This window comes from Diprion similis, chromosome 12 (genome assembly GCF_021155765.1).
Source record: "Diprion similis isolate iyDipSimi1 chromosome 12, iyDipSimi1.1, whole genome shotgun sequence".
Taxonomy (NCBI): Eukaryota; Metazoa; Arthropoda; class Insecta; order Hymenoptera; family Diprionidae; genus Diprion; species Diprion similis.
The window spans coordinates 935014-955055 of record NC_060116.1 but is presented as its reverse complement, the minus strand read 5'-3'; the positions used below and the strand labels follow the sequence as shown (position 1 = coordinate 955055).

Below are 20042 nucleotides of genomic sequence, written 5' to 3'. Positions count from 1 at the left end.
ACCCAAAGAACATGTGGTCATTGGAGTCGCGTTCGCGAGATAGGACCGGTCAAAAGTCTCGCTAAACGCCGGCATTTAGGCAATCAAGCACACACACCGCCGGCAAAATTCAATGTCAGGAGTGTTTCTGTTTGAAACTCGTGCATTTGAACGCGTTATGTTTCGCGTTGATAGTCACACGCGCATCAAGAAGACCGCTAATTGTTGCCTGATGTACATTCGGTTGCCTACATGTCGGCGCTTAGCAGGTCTTTTTTGACCGGTCGGATCTCGCGAACGCGACTTCGGAGACCACATGTTCTTTGGGTTAATTCACTCAGTTCGGCCTTCGCTACAACCCCTATCAATTTTTGCACTTTAGTCTGGGACACCCTGTATAGTTCGTTTCATATGGTAACAGGTGGTTTATTAGTAATAGTATTGTGGTTTGTGCATACCGTTTGTTGCTGGAAAGTCAATGGTGCTCATGGATAGGTAGATGAAGTAAGTGATAGGCAAGTCAATGTAAAGGTGGTTCAAGACAATGAGTGATACATAGAGTGCCAAATTCTAAGTCGCTGCCCTTTTGTGTTGAGACGTAGTTATGCCGCAGCACAATTTTAGTGAGTTTCACAGATCAACGGTTGGATAAAAATGGGCCAGGTGACTGTGAAACATGAAACGAAAAACAATCAGGATTTTATTTAACAAAAGAATTGATTTTAGCGTAGTATATGCGGCTGAAGTTAGTAATGTTGTTGTAATCAAACATCGGGGAAAAAATTATTATTGCCTAGTTTCAAAATGACTTTTCAGAGAGTTGGCTTTTCAAAGTGGGAGTACGTATTGGTTATCATGGTTTATTGAGTATCGTACACTATCGGAGGTGCAAAGTCAAGATTTTTCTCAAACACGCATTGTTACAGCAACGTTATTAACTTCATCCTCATCTTATTATTGTGTTTGTCGATATCATATGAGATTAGGTGATTCGGTTTATATGAATATGTATAGGATACCGTTGATCTAAGTATTGACAGATGTCTATAAGTCTTCTTGGTGAGTGGTTAGTGATGCTGAACAACAGATAAGTGAAGTAAACGCTTAGTAGTCTGATGGCAATCGTTTTGTTCCGATAAGATATGTCGAATATTCAGTTTTGCACAGCTGTGGGTTACCTTCTCTTTGGAATGTAGGCTTGCCGAGGTGTAACATTTAAAGGTTCCAATGGATGCGTAAGAGGATAGGAATGGTCCAAATGACTGTGAAATAAACGAAAGAACAATCAAGCAAAGAAAAGGTTCCATTTTATCACTGATAAGTACTTCACCGTGCAACAATGAAATAAAGTAAAGTATTCAACAAATACGTACAAAACATAAAAATAATAAACGAACAGGTTGTGCATTTGGTAGAGATAAAGAGGTTGAGGCTAAACTGTTCATATATTGAATGTTCTGTGTATGAATATAATCCAATAAGAATTAACAAAGTAACATACCGTCCGATATGAATGAAGCATCGTGAGTATTCTTCCAATAGTTTTGATTAGCATTGTTTTATGGCAATTATGACGAGTGAACAACCTTCTTCTTGGCATTTGCTCAATAGCCATGTATGCATGTCACAAATGTGGCTGATTATATTCTGTTTATTATTCAGGGTGTTTGTTGAATTTGTATCCGATTGCAGAATATCTCATCTTTTCTTTGGTTCGATTCTAAATTTGCACCTACCTCGGACGATCCGTTTCGTGAAATCACAAGAGCTCATAATGCCCCTAATAATTGACCTTTAGAAGGCTGGACTAGCTCTTTCAGAAGTCAGTAGATAACTTGGAAACTCCACGATTTGTGTCTGACTATTTATATACACAAATCAGACCTCTGAAAAATATCGAATTTCAAGGGAAAAATGACAGCCCTCTGAAAGTTAATGATAACAATCTGCTTGAAACCACAGTTCGTCATTCTGTTTCCCTCGTACGACACGCGATCACCGATTCTCTCACTCACTTATTTCATAATACCATAGGCATAACCGATTTTCACGAACTTTGCAAATTGATTCTAAGATTCGCTAACATGAAGGAACAAGTAACAAGTTATCATAAACATTTCACATTACAGCGTGACAGCGGTACAAGGTGGCCATTTTGGTTAATCGCAAGCAGCGCCATCTGGCAGTTGCATTATTAATTGATAGCTGCTTTACCCAGCAACCATTTTGTTTTATTTATCTTTTATCGACCCGCTTTGCAACTTTATGATATTTTACCGGCCAAATGCGGATTCAGATTTATACCAAAATCGATAGGGGGCGAGATTTCGATGCCAAAATTCTGTGTTCAAAACTTAAAGTCGATTTATACACGCGTTCGAGCGGAATCGTGTCCACAAGGCAGTCCGGCGTGGAGAAGAAGAAGAAGAAAAATGTTTTTTTCATTATCTTTGACAGCTAAGTGTGCGGAAAGCACTCTATAGATTTCGATCAGGCTTTAAAACTGAGGTCATATGAGCTGGGAGTACTGGGGACGTATGTCTCATTGGGAAATATTAACGCGTTCCTGAGATATAACACAATGCTTATACACGGTAAGATAGGAAAGTAGTTCGGCCGGGTACATATTCACGGCTAGCTCTCGCCTTAACCCTTAGCGGCACACATTTTTCCTTACTTACTATCGACTTGAAATTTTGTACTCGAGGGTTTTTGAGGTGGCTGATTACGAATCTGCACTCAAAATTTGAAAATTCAAGATGACGGATTCAATATGGCGGACCAAACGTGCAAAAACTCGTTTGACGAGAGCGAAAGTTGGTACTCGGGGATTTTCAGGGTCGCTGATTACGAATCCGCACTCAAAAGTTAAAAATTCAAGATGGCGGATCCAATATGGCGGACCAAAACGCAAAAAGTCTTTTGACCTTCGCAAATCATAAAACCCAAGATCTTTTCCATACTTTCAAATCAATTGCAATCGTTTTGCGGTCATAAAATCCGTCATTTGAAGTGTACAGCCGCCACATTGTAACCGCCATTTTCAATTTTGCAAATCTGAAAACGGATTCGTAATCAGCGACCCTAAAAACCCCCGCCTACCACAAATCGTAAGGATACTCTCAAAACTATCTTCAATAATACATTTTTTCTGAAAAAAAGTGCTATTTTTCAGAATTTATTAATTTATATAAACAAATTAACGAAACATAAAAACAATTTAAAAATAAACTTTGATCCTCTAACATATCAAGATCATAAAATTACAAAAAAAACGTTTAAATCGAATAAAACTACTCTAAAATCGTAAAAACGTGTTTTAAAACAGGTGGCATTCTGGAATGCCACTATGCCGCTAAGGGTTAAGGTAACTTGGCAGCGATTCGCTGCTACGAATCTTGATGTCAACAAATGGTGCTCCGAGTCACATTTTTAAACTTTTAAGTTACGGAAATGTTAGCGTTACGAATCTCATCCAAATCTCTTAGATCTAAATGACATTCGAGGAAAGCGGTAAATGTCACCTGACAACAAGTGGTGCTGTGAGTCACATTTGAAAACTTCTAAGTTAGGAAAATGTAAACGTTACGAATCTCATTAAAATATCTTACGTCACGAACACCCCAAGATGCCAGCTGAAAGTAGAGCAATACAATATATTGTTTTTCCTCCAAATAATGCAGAAACGCTTGAATGCTATTTTCGTGTGTTGACAAAATCGAGACAAATGCTGTTTTTTATTGCGGAAGTATGAGAGTCAATACATACAAACCATGTGTGTGTGAATCGAACGTGCGCACACTCTATATGAACCTGTAACCTCTCTTTTTGCTGTGCCTATTACAGACGCGTTGGACGTACTTTATCCCCTCGCTAGGGGCAGTTATGTCGATCGGTGTCGGTGTGGGCGGTCTTTGCCCAAGAGTGCTGCTCGTCCTTCGATGGGAAAGTGCAACGTTGTGCGCGAGAGTGTGAGGATTTGTGTAAGTGAAGTGGCAAAGAATCTACCACTGCAAAAGAGCGTAGACGCAGCCGGTGAGTCGAGTGGAGGATTTAGCAGTGCAGAGTACGCTGCAGTAACGCACGACCGCAGCCGTGTAGGTGTGTGTAGTGGCAATGAATCTCTCACTGCAATGGTGATGAGACGCAGCCCGTGGGATGGAAGTGTGGGTGATTGATTGAATCTCTCTTCTCGTGGTTGTTGATCAAAATCAGAATAATCAGTCTATTTTGCCATGAGGCATGTAACATTATACAAAAAAAAAAAAAAATAAGAAAATAAAGGATCAAACGGTATCGAGTGATAAAATAATAATAATGATAAATAATAACAATGAAGTAATATAGAAAGTTGTGTGGCCTAATATCGGCGCCAGCTACCGAATTAATTAATTATATGTTTGTATTAAAATTAATGAGGGTCTTTATAGATCGTTTGAGTAGCTGCAGTGCATCTAATGAAGATAATAGTAATTTATACAGGTTTGCTGTTTGAAATGATCTGAGATTTCGAGTGGAAGAATATAACACTTTAAATAGCCGTTATACCATTCGAACACAATGTATATAATTGGATCAACTGAGCGACCTTGGCTGATCCTTTGTTTGGGAATTAGCTTCTCCAAAGGAGAGCTGGAAGACAAGAGTGTCCATCTGTGTCCGAGGCGCCGGCTTTTATACTACTTTGGTTGCTTCCCCCTCTCTGTCGGCACGCGAGGCTCGGACGCCGTGTGTTCTATGGATATGGGTTTTTGCTTGCTGTGCCGATTTAGCGTGCCTCATATAGGTATACTTCTTAAAATATACCTGTTATCCTATTCTCTTTGGTTTTACTTGCCTGGAATATTATATGGCTAGATTCAGTCTTTTATATGTTATATTCGTGCTTTGCGACGGCTAAAGTTAATTCAAGGAATGATTGATTCGCGGGAGGTGGATCGCTTACGAAGATTATAATACATGATGCCTTTCGGGCGTCACATTGCCCCCCCCCCCCCCCCCCCCCCCAAGGTCAGGTCATTTCTTTATCTTGAGAGGAATTACCAAACCTTTAAAAATAATAATAAAAGAAGAGTATGTTTTGAAAAAAAAAGAAATCGAAAAAATGTGTCCGTGTTATCAAAACAAAAAAAAAGCTGGAGTTGAGATTTGTGAAAAAAAAAAGAAAAATATTTTGGATCCAAAAAAAAACTCCGTCAGAGTTCCGCGGATCTAGTTGTGTTATCATATGTTCTATTAAGGCGCCGCTGACCTGGATCTAAAATCTAGAATCGATCGAAGCGCCCTCTGCGTAACTTTCCTCAGTTTCAAACCATTCGACGGTGATACTCCCTACCGGAGAGTAGCGCAACAGAATATTAGAGAAAACGCGGTCGGTAAGAGACCTGAATTCGGATCGGTAACCTCACCAACAGTACCGACTCGGATCTTGCATGCAAATGAAGACGTATATGCAAATACCGACTGCGACGGAATTCGCAACGCTCCTAATTTTGATTATTACTGCAGATGTGTCCGCCATTAAAATATATCAAGTAACATACATTGTATAAAGCCCGCCGCACACGGTGCTTATTTTTAGACTCGTCGTTATTAGATGGCTTAGAAATGGTATAGGATGCAATGTATGTTACATCTATTTTATAATTCTTTCATATGGAGCATTCCATCCCAAGCGTATGACCCTATATAACCCTGACCCTCTCGGATTTGTCTCATAATTGTTTCTGTGATTACATTGAGTCGAAAAGTACACGGATAAAAATGTTATGAAAAATTCCCATAGTTGATAGCATTCTAAGGACATATCGGCATTTTTCGGGATATTTCCTATTGCATGAAAATAAGAAAAACCATAGTAAATTTAGCAAATAGTGTAAGGTATCTCTCATTAGACTAGATAATTTGTATTTTCCCTAATCTCATAGGAAATCTCCCTAAAAATGCTTATATGTCCCTTAAATGCCAGTAACTGATTGAAGAATATTTTATATAATTTGTCTTTCACGGAACCCTTAATTTTCAAAAATTTATTTACAACTAGCTGTTATTTGCAAAACAAGTTTTTGCTTCAATAAAAATGCGTTTCGTCTAAATATGAATTAATTCCAGCAAATGTGTGATTATATGAAGAACATTTTGAGCAATTACCCATAGTGGGTAAATTTTTATTTTGTGTTTCACACGTTTGCAACGTTGGGAAACTTCGGGAATTTTTGTAAAAAGGCGCCTTTTTACAACATGCATAAAGTGCCAGAAACCCATAATTATATTCATTTTAAGCAATCTTCCCGAAATGGGAAGACTTGATTTTAATTTTTTTTTTTCCAACGTTCTAAGCGTATTAAACACAGGGCAAAAATATCTGACCACTGTTGGTAATTGCTTAAAATATTCTACATATAATCACAGATTTTTGGGAATTCTTTGAGGTTTTAAGAAAGGCATTTTTATTTCAGCAAAACAATTTTCTTTCAAATAACGGCTGTTTGGAAAAATCTAAAACAATTTGAGGCTATCCTTTATACCAGGAGTTGAGAGATAACGACCAAAACCATGTATCATAGCAATACGGCCAAAACTGTAAAAAATCGTTAGATTATATGATTCCGAACCCAACTAGGTGGGTCGAAACGGTTAAAAGTGTAGTAACTGCGTGGGAGGTCATGTCTGCTGTCAAACAAAAGGCATTCGGTATTATAGCAATATGTCTGATATTAAAATGTGCATAGATTTTGTCATTTTATGCCGAAAAAGTTTTTCAGACATTTTGCGCGTAGCATATAATCTGAGCGCGGTATCGCTCCCAAAAACGAAAAGAACGTTTCGGAGTCGCGTAGGACCTTGAATATTGACTGTAGGCAAAAAAAAGTTACGACCAAAATTGTTGCAAATTCAATTTTCTACAAGTTTGTTTATGTTCATGTATGCCTTACACTCGAAAATCAACCAGATAATACAATAGTTTTACTTCACCGATTTTTTCAGGTTTAATTCGGAAAATAGCGATTTCCGACAAAAATGCGCGAATTGAAGTTGCAGGAAATTCAATTTCCTACAGCTTTTGTCTTATTCATTGGCTTGTATGTAGACTTCAATATGATTCAATACGATTTCGGAGTATCGAAAAGTCGTCTGATAGAGAAGGTGCTACACTAAATTTGTCTGATATGAATTTTGTCTACATCTGGACAACATATTTTATCACTTCCAATAATTTTCAGACATATTGCTATGATACCGATCGGCAAAATTTTTTAACATTGTTAAAACGGTCTCAAAATTTGACGCTACAAAATTTGTGTCTGAAAATTATTTTTTTCACATGCACTAACCCAATTTTGATGGTAAAAAAGATTTTCTTGAAAAACATTTTTGCGTTATCTTACAGCTATCATTCAATTACAGACCGAAAATCAGACATATTCCTATGATAAAGTTCGGTTAAATTTTTTGACATTTTTGAAAATTCGCGCAGGTCAAACGCTACGCGGAAAATGTATGATATTGGTATTTTCGGGTTCAGGATAATCGAATCTAATAATTTGATGAGGTTTTGGCCGTATTGGTATGTGACAAAAATTTTGGTCGCTATCTCTTTAACAATTAAAAATCAACCAAACAAATATTATGAAGCGAATCCCCCAGAAAGTGATATACAAAGCGTTAAGCAGTTTGGCATCTGCCAGGTGGTCCACGACATCTCACTATTCTTCACAATTTTACAAAGGATGTGAGAAATTTAATTCCGTGTTCTGTGCTACATCCTTGAATAAACATTGAAACGTATCGCGCAATATTATTTCATTACACAGCACTAAATATTTTCAAACTGATTTCATAAATATCGCCATGTAAAATACCGCAATGTATTTTCAACCCTTGTGTGTAAGACTATGCCGAATATTTCCAAGTCGTATAATTATTGAAATGACAAAAAAAAAAATGTTGAAAAAACATAACAATTTCTTGAAGGTATCGCACGTCGAAAAACGGCCGGGGTTGATTTAACCCCGTGCGACTATTAAGGGTTAAACAATTTTGGAGAATCGTGGTAAAAACGAAGCTGGGGCTTGTGCGAAACAATTCCTTCTCCCGGTTGAGGTGAATTTTTAACACCCTTCGCGAAGTAATGAAATTTGTATATAGTTCACTCCTTCAAGACATCCTTGCGTCATGTCGATCCGCATGCGACGCTGCAACCGTCCAATGGTTATGATGAATTGTCCTATAAAATATGAGCGTGTTCATCTTTGTTCCGTCTTTTCAACGCACAACCTACAGCATGACAAGTACTTGTTGGTTAAAATAGGTTGTGGTTTACAATACGTACCCCTCACCCCCGGCTCTCGTGTGAGTACACTGATGTACATACAAATACATGGGTCGTTTCCTTATTCGCTGATGGCAATCGTCCGTGGGCCCCTCTACACAATACACAAAAATTGCAAAATTGAATATAACAATTTTTTTCAAAATTTTCAAACTGGCAGAAGGCTGATAAAAAATTATATGTAACATTACTTTCGTTAAATAGAATCTTCGATGGTTTCCGGACGAATATTTTTCATGAACGCTTATCCTCGCTCCTTTCAAATACATTGTGAACCATCTTTCTACTATTTGATTGGGTGATATTGAATCTTGAAGCTTAGTAGTGCAAGCTCATTTTGCAATAAAATTGAATATCTCGGCAACTTGGAAAAAAAATTTGGACGAAGAGTTATAAAGTTTTGATGCGTATACTGTGACGAGGTTTTTCGCTGCTCTTGCTCACCCGGAGAAGTTCCCTAGAGTTAACCTGGTGCACAATGATTCGGCAACCCGCGATGCAATCTGCAGCTTACCAAAGCTATCGCGAAATTTTGTTGGGCGCCTGGCGTGATAAACACGCCTCGAATCTTTACCTTTAGTCCAAGAAATAGGTTCAAAAAGAGGCCTTTTCATGACACTTCTTCAGAATTATTGAGATTAACATATTCGTGTAGGGCTGATAGCCGCGATGAAGACCTACTATTTTCCAACCACAGATTCACCGGCCTTTTTTTTCCCACGCCTTCAAAGTTGGCAAAACGGTAAAAAACGTGGTTTTTGGGCGATAGCGACGAAACTGTGAATTTCTCAGAAAAAATGTGGAGAGATCATTTGTAGATATTAAAAAGACGAATAATTTGGCGTGTCGCAAATCAAAATCGGTTAATTAGTTTTCTCGCAAAGTAATAAAAACTTTTCAAAATGGGCATTTTTCAATAACTAATAATTAATTCAATAATGCATGTATAGCTTTGAAAATCTCGGAAAACATGTCTCTTAGTGTACTGCAGAAGTGTGCAAAAGCGGGGCTCGATCGGATAAATACTTTGCGAGAAAAGTAATTTGTTATTAAAAAACCGATTTTTTTTCAAGCAATGTCCAGGCTGGTAAAAAAATCGCAGAGCAATTTAATTAGCGGCATTTCATTCGAGAAGGGTCCTACTACCATGTACACTTTGTGGCAAAACGAAATTTTATAATTAAGTAGGTGAAAAATGGCTGTGAAAAGAGGGCACTTTTTGCAGTCATAAACAAATGCAATTCCTCCGCCAATTTTCATGTTACAGAGTCGAGATTAACATCATTCGAGAGCTGTTATTTTTACACGAATTTACGAAAAAAAAAAGTACCGAAAGTCAATTAAGGGGGAGATAATTTTTTTTTTTTCAACAATTATCGCACGGGCTATTTTCAACGCAGGGGGCTAAAAATTGGACAGAGTATAAAAGAAGACTTGTACTATCTGCCATAAAATTTTCCAAGAAATCTCTCATAAATTTGCAGCTTATTTTTGCGATTTGTTCACGGGCAAAACGCGGCCCCGCCTATGGCGGTGGAGTGGGGGAAGCAATCTTCGCCTGCGGGCGAGCGCTCTCAAACTGAATTCGCGCGTTCAAATTTCACGAAGATGAAATATCTCTTGAACAAATTGACATATCGGGTTGATTCTTTTTTTAAACCCAACTAACTTTTACCGCTGATCATTAATTTGCTGTCAAAAATTTAAAAAAAATTGTTGTTCCAGCTCAAAATTTACTAGCGATTTTTTTTTATTTTTTTTTAACCGTTAGTTAATTAATTTTTATTTTTTTTCTGAATAGGATTGTATTGTCGTACAGTTTTTTAGCAACTGTGTCCGAAAAAAAATTATTATCCGAAAAATATATTGTTGTTGGAGCATGCTTTTCTTTGTTTTTGAGAAAAATTAAACAAATCAGGGATACAGTGTTTGAAATAATTCGTGAACGTTTTTACATGTTAAGAGTGCTTATTTATTGCAAGAAAACGTTATGAATAATGCACAAACAAAACGTATCGACGGTAAAAAAAATTGTCATTCGGACGCATCCGGTGTTTCTTTCTACGAATTTTACAAAGATCCAATATTAATATTACCACTTAAATACTAACAATGTTTTATTAAACGTACGGTTCTTAAAAATAAATCTTATATGTGAATCTATTCTAAACTGTCTAGCCTTGCTCTTTTCACTGCTACCTCCGATTCATCTTCGGCCTCGCCACTTTGCAAATCTTCAAACTCTTCTTTAATTTCTTTTTCGCTGTCATTGCTGCTGTCATCGATGTCTATGACATGTACCTCTATGTTTGTGCATGGCATTTTTGTTGTGCATTTTTTTACCGACGATACGTTTTGTTTGTGCATTATTCATAACGTTTTCTTGCAATAAATAAGCACTCTTAACATGTAAAAACGTTCACGAATTATTTCAAACACTGTATCCCTGATTTGTTTAATTTTTCTCAAAAACAAAGAAAAGCATGCTCCAACAACAATATATTTTTCGGATAATAATTTTTTTTCGGACACAGTTGCTAAAAAACTGTACGACAATACAATCCTATTCAGAAAAAAAATAAAAATTAATTAACTAACGGTTAAAAAAAAATAAAAAAAAATCGCTAGTAAATTTTGAGCTGGAACAACAATTTTTTTTAAATTTTTGACAGCAAATTAATGATCAGCGGTAAAAGTTAGTTGGGTTTAAAAAAAGAATCAACCCGATATGTCAATTTGTTCAAGAGATATTTCATCTTCGTGAAATTTGAACGCGCGAATTCAGTTTGAGAGCGCTCGCCCGCAGGCGAAGATTGCTTCCCCCACTCCACCGCCATAGGCGGGGCCGCGTTTTGCCCGTGAACAAATCGCAAAAATAAGCTGCAAATTTATGAGAGATTTCTTGGAAAATTTTATGGCAGATAGTACAAGTCTTCTTTTATACTCTGTCCAATTTTTAGCCCCCTGCGTTGAAAATAGCCCGTGCGATAATTGTTGAAAAAAAAAAAATTATCTCCCCCCTTAATTGACTTTCGGTACTTTTTTTTTTCGTAAATTCGTGTAAAAATAACAGCTCTCGAATGATGTTAATCTCGACTCTGTAACATGAAAATTGGCGGAGGAATTGCATTTGTTTATGACTGCAAAAAGTGCCCTCTTTTCACAGCCATTTTTCACCTACTTAATTATAAAATTTCGTTTTGCCACAAAGTGTACATGGTAGTAGGACCCTTCTCGAATGAAATGTCGCTAATTAAATTGCTCTGCGATTTTTTTACCAGCCTGGACATTGCTTGAAAAAAAATCGGTTTTTTAATAACAAATTACTTTTCTCGCAAAGTATTTATCCGATCGAGCCCCGCTTTTGCACACTTCTGCAGTACACTAAGAGACATGTTTTCCGAGATTTTCAAAGCTATACATGCATTATTGAATTAATTATTAGTTATTGAAAAATGCCCATTTTGAAAAGTTTTTATTACTTTGCGAGAAAACTAATTAACCGATTTTGATTTGCGACGCGCCAAATTATTCGTCTTTTTAATATCTACAAATGATCTCTCCACATTTTTTCTGAGAAATTCACAGTTTCGTCGCTATCGCCCAAAAACCACGTTTTTTACCGTTTTGCCAACTTTGAAGGCGTGGGAAAAAAAAAGGCCGGTGAATCTGTGGTTGGAAAATAGTAGGTCTTCATCGCGGCTATCAGCCCTACACGAATATGTTAATCTCAATAATTCTGAAGAAGTGTCATCGAAAAATACCCGTTTCCTGGACTAAGCGTAGAAAGGGCGAATCAAGACATACAAAACATGCTTATGACTTGGATGACAAATGAAAATTGCAATCAATGGTCAGAGGGACTACGTTTTGTTCAATTTATGAAAAACAGGTTGTTATTTGTAACATAAGAATATATTTTTTCAATTCAATTTATTCAATTTTTAACCTTTTTTTAATTTTGTAAGAGCACATCATGCTGGTATACAACGATCTCCATTTCAAGCGATGTTTGGTTGCAATGCAAAATTAGGGTTATCCACAACAGCCCTACCAAAAGAGGTTTACTTAACCGTTCGTACCGAAGAGGAATTCCAGGAAATAATCGAACACAATAGCGCGATTGCAACGGAGCAAGAGATCAACCAACTCGCTGACGACATTTCTGAACAAGAATGCGATTCTAGACAAGATGCAGTAGGCACGCAGACAAAAAGTCTACGTGAGAATTGTAACGCCTCGGAAACGGAAAACGGAATATGTGAAATTTGTAAAAGGAGGCTGATATTACTAACGACAGAATAAATGCTCAGGAATGTTTAATGTCACAAGCTAAAAAAATGAAAACACGATCAAATTCACAATTTTCAATTTGTAAAATTGGTGACACTGTCAGAGTACCGATACCTGACGTCGATAGAGGACGAAGTGACTTTCGAAATATTTTAATGGATATTATTGACGTAGATGACACAGGATTGTATAAGTTAGGGAATGCTGACGGTACGATAGACACAAGATTTACTAGGAATCAATTTACACCATGCAACGCAGAACTAGTCAATCTAACAGAGGTATCAGATGAAATAAAAAGTTTGCGACAACTCGCGAACATTCAATCGCATACTGGAGGTCAAGGGTATACAAGGTGTAACTGTAAATAAGGCTGCAACTCAAAAAGATGCAAGTGTAAATTAACGGGCGTTCTCTGCAATTCAAAATGCCATCATAGCCTGTCTTGCGCCAACAAATGAAAATATTTATACTGATGATTATATTTCTTTAATATTTCTAAATGACGAAAATATATTATTTACAATGAACCTTATACGTAAAAGTTTATTTTTATAACCATCATGATAACAGCTTTATCCATAGAGGTTTGGATAATACTAAGTTTATATGGCTAGAGCCCGAAATGACTAATATTTTATGTTTGAAATTAACTTTAGCCAAAAACGTTGGATACAACTAGCATGTGCGGTACTTCTAACTTACCGGCTTCCTTCCTCGTGAAAAAACGTGTGTTTTCTGATGTAAAAGCTGTTATATACAATAAACGTGAAATCAAGTGCAATCGCATTGATCAGTATATCTTATTAATCAATAGACAATAAACTAACTAAATAGAAAGCCTGTTTTATCATTTTTTCGTTGCTGAAATAATGTAAATGGTACGGTAAATCTAATTTAATATCTCTGGACTTATAACGCGTCCGTTGCTGGGAAACCGGGAAGGTTTAACGCATTTCCGGCAACGAGATAACGGTAAGATCAGTATGCCTCCGGGAATCGATGCCATGTTCAGTCTGATCGTTTTTATAATAATGAAATATAAAATAATTCTTAGTTAGAGAATAATAGATACGTCGTAGTTGTTTTTTGAGGCTGAAACTTAAATCGAGTTACGATGTCTTTCTACCGAGCGGCCCGATTGATTCTAGTGTTTTTTCTCAACAGTAGGGCCTACAGCCTACGAATGAAAGTATTCCCATATTTTAGTATACATCATAACTAAAGAAATTACAGTGAGACCGAAATTCAAGAGTTAAATTGCTTACTGCTAATGAGTGAAATAGTGTATTTATACGCATATTATTGAATGATAAATCAAAACTGAATAATCTTCCTAAAGTAATTCGTACGTCAAAACAAACTTGAAATTCTGAGGCATTTTTGTACAAAGACAATTTCCATTATCAGGTCTGTTGGAGGCTCATAGAGACGGCAAGATTGCTAGCCTCATTGGCGTAGAAGGTGGACATGCTCTCGGAAATTCTCTTGGAGTCTTACGGACATTTTACGGGCTTGGGGCTAGATACCTTACCTTGACACATGCCTGTGATACGTCCTGGTAAGTAGGAATTATTTTCTCATTTGTAGATATTTTGTTTAATACTTCATTAAACCAATACTTATTTATTCATTGATCTTACCAAAAATGCGCCCTATCTCGTATTCCAAAATTATGTCAACTGAGTTCGGCAGGGTAAAGTGAAGGAAAAATCTACTGAAATATATTAAACTTTGTTTCATTGATTCCATTAGAATGTTATGCAAATTTCAAACAAAAATGATGTTTTTGTATTTCACTTTCATCAAGAAATCTTGCAACCGAGGAAAATATTGTGTTGTAAGGAAAGACGGTTTAAAGTTCAGGTATGAACCAGACGGTTGATCTGGCTGATACTTGTTTATTGTTGTTACGTGGGTCTATAGGCGGTCCGCAAGGCACTCTTACTTTGTCGGTGGATGATTCCCCGGTGGAGAAAAACCCCCGTGCTTACGCAGTGTATGTACGTAACGATACAGCACATTTGACCGGGAGATAGTAACAGATTTTGGGATGTGATTTGACCCAGCACGCCTTTCAAAGGGTATTATTTTATGTATATTCCAATGATTATAATGAAGGAATCGAAGAGTCGTGCTGTGTTCTTCATATTAAAAATTAATTAATGATTTGTTCGCAATTGATGTTTTCTGCTACGATTTTACTCAGTATGCTATGTGTTTCGTAATAAAGTTTCAAATTAAAAACCCTCAGAAGATCATTGGCGTACCGTTAACGTGCGCCCAAAGGCCTGTAACGGTCACGCGAACTTGTACGAGAATGAAAAATTATTCGGCGATTCTGCACAGGCTGCCACTGATAAGTATACAAGGTCTTCTCATAAGACTCTGGAAAACGAAATGGCATATCGTTGGCGCATCACCAAGTAGGGGAGCGAGGGGCTTGTTGTAACAGCGGTAAGTAGTAGCAGGCTCTTTTCACTAGGATCTTCAACTTTATTAGCGTATTTCTTTGACTCGATTTGACCTATAAACCGCACCGCAGCATGTTGCCATAGCCAGTGTCCCGCCGGCCGGCGCAGTGAGCGGAAGTGTGCACGCGCTTCATTTTTGCCAGGTAATATAAAATTGTACTGTCGTAAAATTTTGGTTTGCGTTATTATTATCAACTAATTTTAAACTTTCTATGTCTAATTTACATTCAAATTTATCTATCTCTGATAATGTGTAACAGTTTTTAAGATTGCTAAATTGTTTAAATAGTTATCTTGATAAATGTTAAAAATCATACCATGATGTTGTAATGTGTTACAACATGCCCGAAGTTATGATGTAGATACCTACTTATTTTTTTTCCCTTCTTCTAGAATGAGGGTGTATAAAAGAAAGTCAGAGCGGGCAACACAAAGCCAAGAAGTGTACGAGTTAGTGGCAGCTGAAGTTTAAGAAAAAAAATGCAGTATTCGGAAAGCTAGTCAGACTTTCGGATTATGTCACGTCTCTCTTTATAGATACATAAAGAAAAAGAGGAATAATGAAAGTTTAAGAGTTGGTTATGTTAAGTCTAGACAAGTATTTACTGCAGAAGAAGAAGGTAAGATGGCTTCCTACCTACTCAAGTGCGCCGAAATATATTTCGGACTACTTCCTATAGAAGTAAGGAAACTAGCTTACCAATGCGGTGTGCAGGTTAATGTTAAAAACATTCCTCCTTCTTGGCATCAAAATAACATGGCTGGTACTGACTGGTTCCAAAATTTTATGCGCAGAAATCCACATTTATCTTTAAGCACACCAGAAGCGACGTCTTTAAGTCGAGCGACGTCTTTCAATAAGACTAACGTTAATTTATTCTTTGAAATATATCAACGACTTCTCAAAAAATATAAGTTTAATGGTTCTCGAATATGGAACATTGATGAAACAGGGGTCACAACGGTTCAAAAACCTAAGAAAATAGTAGTTGCTCGTGGCCAAAAGCAAATTGGAGCTATCACATCAGCTGAGAGGGGAACTCTTGTAACACTTGCTTGTGCCTGTAACGCTGCGGGTAATTTTATCCCACCGATGTTCGTTTTTCCCAGGCTCAAATATTCTGAATTGTTTATTCGTGGTGGACCTCCAGATTGCATCAGAGCTGGTAATTCCTCTGGATGGATGCCCGAAAAAGAATTTTCAATTTTTATGGATCATTTTATCAAACACGCAAAACCCACCAAGGAAGAGCCAGTTCTGTTGCTACTTGATAACCATAGCTCACACGTGAATATTGGAGTTGTTGAAAAAGCCAAAGAAAATAATGTCATCATGTTATCGTTTCCCCCGCACTGCTCCCACAATTTGCAACCCTTAGACGTAGGAGTGTACGGCCCTTCTAAAAATTACATAAATAGGGCACAGAGAGCATGAATGCACAACAATTCGGGAAAAACGATGACAATATATGACATCCCAGGTATTGTGAAAGAGTCGTTACCGCTTGCCTTAAACCCTGCTAATGTTACGAGTGGATTTAAAGCTTCTGGTGTATGGCCTTTGAATGCTGATATTTTCCAAGACTCTGACTTTGCGCCATCTTATGTTACTGATCGTCCAGATACTACACAAGAGCCAGATGCCGTAAATGTCACAGAAAATTTATCATTGAATCTTGAAAATCCAGAATTATTAGATTCTGCCCCTGAATTAGATATCAGCACCGCGGAAATTATAAGCCAAATCGAAACTGCGAACGAACCAACTCCTAGTTGCTCCAGTCTACAAAAAACTTTTCCGCCATCGAAGATTAGACCTCTATCAAAGGCGCCATCAAGAAAAACGAATACGAATAGCAGACGCAAAAGAAAATCTACAGCATTGACGGACACTCCTGAAAAAGAAGCTTTACAAAAGGAATATGAGGAAAAGATGAAGAAAAAAACAGAAAAAAGATGAGAAAATTAAATGAAAATGTAAAGGAAAGGGGAAGGGGAAAGGCAAAGGTAAATCAACAAAAAAAAACCGGAGTGGACAGAGGTGAAAAAAAGATTTTATGTTCAGATTCAGAATCTGAATCAGAAGAGTGGTATTGTCTGGTATGTGGTGAAGCTTACACAGATTCAAATAAAGAAGATTGGGTCGAGTGTATCATTTGTAGGATGTGGGCACATGTAGGATGTGTTACAGGAGACACTATATCTTTTATTTGTATTAATTGTAGCTCGGATGAAGACTGAATTTAATTATAATAAAAACCCACCAAATGTTGATTCTTATATAAGTGCAATACTTTGCTCGATCGATATTAAAAAGAGATAATTACGAAGCATACCTTAGATATAAATAATTTAATTACTTACTGTGACTTAGAAGTGCCATGATGATTATAAGTAGTGTTTAACTAAATAAAACTGTTAATTACTCAATTTGGAGGTGTTGATTACTTAAAAAGTGTATTTAAGTTGATTTTTGATAATTACATAATACCTACTTTAGAGAGATGTCAATTTAGTCAAAAATAAACAAAGAATAAATGATTGGAAGGATTATTGTTTTTTTTTTTTTTGTCGTCACTACTTGCCCCGGTAGACGTTATAACTTGCCCCAAGCACGAGGTAAGTTGTAAAACCGCACTTCTTCTAGAAAATAATTGATTGTAAAATAATGACCAATAGTTATGGTATTATTTTTACTTGATTTGGTGAGAAAGAGTCACAGTATCCATCCATCTTTATTTAGTAGCAATTTAATCAATAGATCTCAAAATATATGTTTTCATGAAAACTGTTACAACAAGCCCCTCGCTCCCCTACTGTTTACATTCAAAGAAATGTGATACACCTATGGAAGAAAATTCCGTGATTTCATCAAGTACAAAATTAGTTGCCATATAAATTTTCTACCCTAAAACGCTGATATGTCAAATGGCATACGAGTTAAGTGGGTTCGTTATATTAAAAAATAAAAATGAAGTTGTGAAAAACAAATCCGTGTTTTTTACTTAGTATGCCTCTTGGTTTATAACTAAAGTTAGTATTGTACTTTTAGTCCTGTCAAATTACGGCTGAAAATGGGTTGAATAAACATCAAATACCCTAGTTTGGGGATTATGAAGGATCGATAGGGGGGTGTATTCTGAGCATAAATTCCAATTTGAAGGGTTCTCCGAAGGTCAGCTCAAGGTCATTTCGATGAAAACGCGTTTAATTCGATATCTCAAGAACGGTTAGTGTTACGCAAAAAATTGTACAGACCTTTTCTCTTCTAAATTAAATTTACTAACTTTTTTATCCGAATCTTTTTCTTATCATCAATACTTTTCAATTTATTACTTCCGAAAGGCAAAAATTTTACTTTTTTTTCTCCTTATTTTTCATTTTTCACCATTTTCTCCCTAACCGTTCAATTTTATAAAATTTTACCAATTGTCAAAGTTGTAGATCCTTGAATTATGAACAACTTTTTCTTATAATTTTTTTTTCTAATACCAATATCTTCGGAGTTATACCTTACTTTACCGAGCGAAATCCGCGCCAATGTCGTTTATGTTTATTTATTTCGTAATTTCACTGGACTATTTGTTAAAATGGAAGTGGCATACAAGCTATGCAGTTTCTTTGATGGAAAACTGTAAAAAAAAACAACTTCCTTCGTGTTTGGGTCGCAGGCACTGGTCGCAGAACCCTGTTATTGGTTGGGACTCTTTCCCCCCTCAGAAATATGTTAGAGCCAATATTCTCCGGTATTCTGGTAACGATTGGCAACGATGGATCAGAAAAAGTGTTTCGTGTGTAATCAATCACATCCTGTCTTAAAACTTTTCACAGACAATACGTCAACGAAGTGTACGGAAACTTTGCAGTTGAGAATAAAACATAAAATGAAATATAATGAGTGTGAATTTTCAGTGCAAGTAAGTGACAGCATTGGTTGCCACCCGAAATGCTATAGAACTTTTAATTCCTTGAAACAAAAATATAGATCTAATGAAGCTCAATCAAGCATGTAAGTATTTTATTGTCATTTACATATTATCTTACTCTGCCAGAAGCATAAGAAGAAAACGTGCAATAAAAGCATAGAATTAAGAGACAAATCTCGCGGCCGGGACTCGACGCGCTCCGCTCCGAGAAAAACCCAGGAGCATACGCGTATTGTTTACATTGTATGTGGCGCCCTGCTATCGCTTGTCAGTTGCTGACGCAGTTCTTAGTCGTGAAATAAAAACGTATCTTTGTTATCTGTTTAAGTGTATAACGCTGGACGTTTTTTTATTTACGAATAAAAAACAAGCGAAATGAAGAGAACAAGGTTTACCTAATAATAAGCAGATACTAAAGACAGTCGATAAAGTGAAGGCAGAAATTACGAATAAAAAATAAGCCATCCAAAAATATATACCTGGTCTCGGCAGTCTAGTCCGTATATCCGAAAAAAGGCAAATGAATAGGAACGAACCGAGAAAGCTTGTCATGCAGAATTACACACAGAGGTGAACAGTGTATTATACTGTTCATTGAAAATAGAATTAACTACGAATTTAATACAAAATGAGAGTTTTGATCATTAGTGGCAGCAATTGATGGGATCCCTATACTTTCGAAGTCAGCCTAAGTATCGTTGTTCTTAAGGGTCACTTTGTTATTCGCGAGGATACTCTCGAGGTCTAAAATGCCTTGTCCTTGCTCCTTGAGAGTATCCAAGGTAATTGTATGGTGCAATACAACTTCCCGACCTGTCGCAAATTGATGTAGTGGGGAAATTGTATCCGCATGTATTTCTATAAATTGAAAAGTCATGTATTCTGCGATCTATTTGACTCGCGTTTTCAAAGTGTGAAGTTCACAACTCTGATTTATGGTTATAAGAAATGGCTCGACAATTTGAATAATGAAGCTCTGCGTTGGAGGGCATATAGTTACCTCGATTGGTTTGGAGAGTAAGATTATTTTTGAACCTT

The 20042-nt window shown here is 36.7% G+C and overlaps 1 protein-coding gene across 1 annotated transcript in view; it reads left to right on the top strand.

The window, feature by feature from the left end:
• The window catches only part of LOC124413421 (dipeptidase 1-like), a 1027592-nt gene that overhangs the window by 496404 nt on the left and 511146 nt on the right, over nucleotides 1-20042 (top strand). Inside the window, exon 6 of the mRNA XM_046893982.1 lies at nucleotides 14015-14165. Within this exon, the coding sequence (XP_046749938.1) occupies nucleotides 14015-14165 (151 nt within the window). The remainder of the gene's footprint in view (nucleotides 1-14014; nucleotides 14166-20042) is intronic.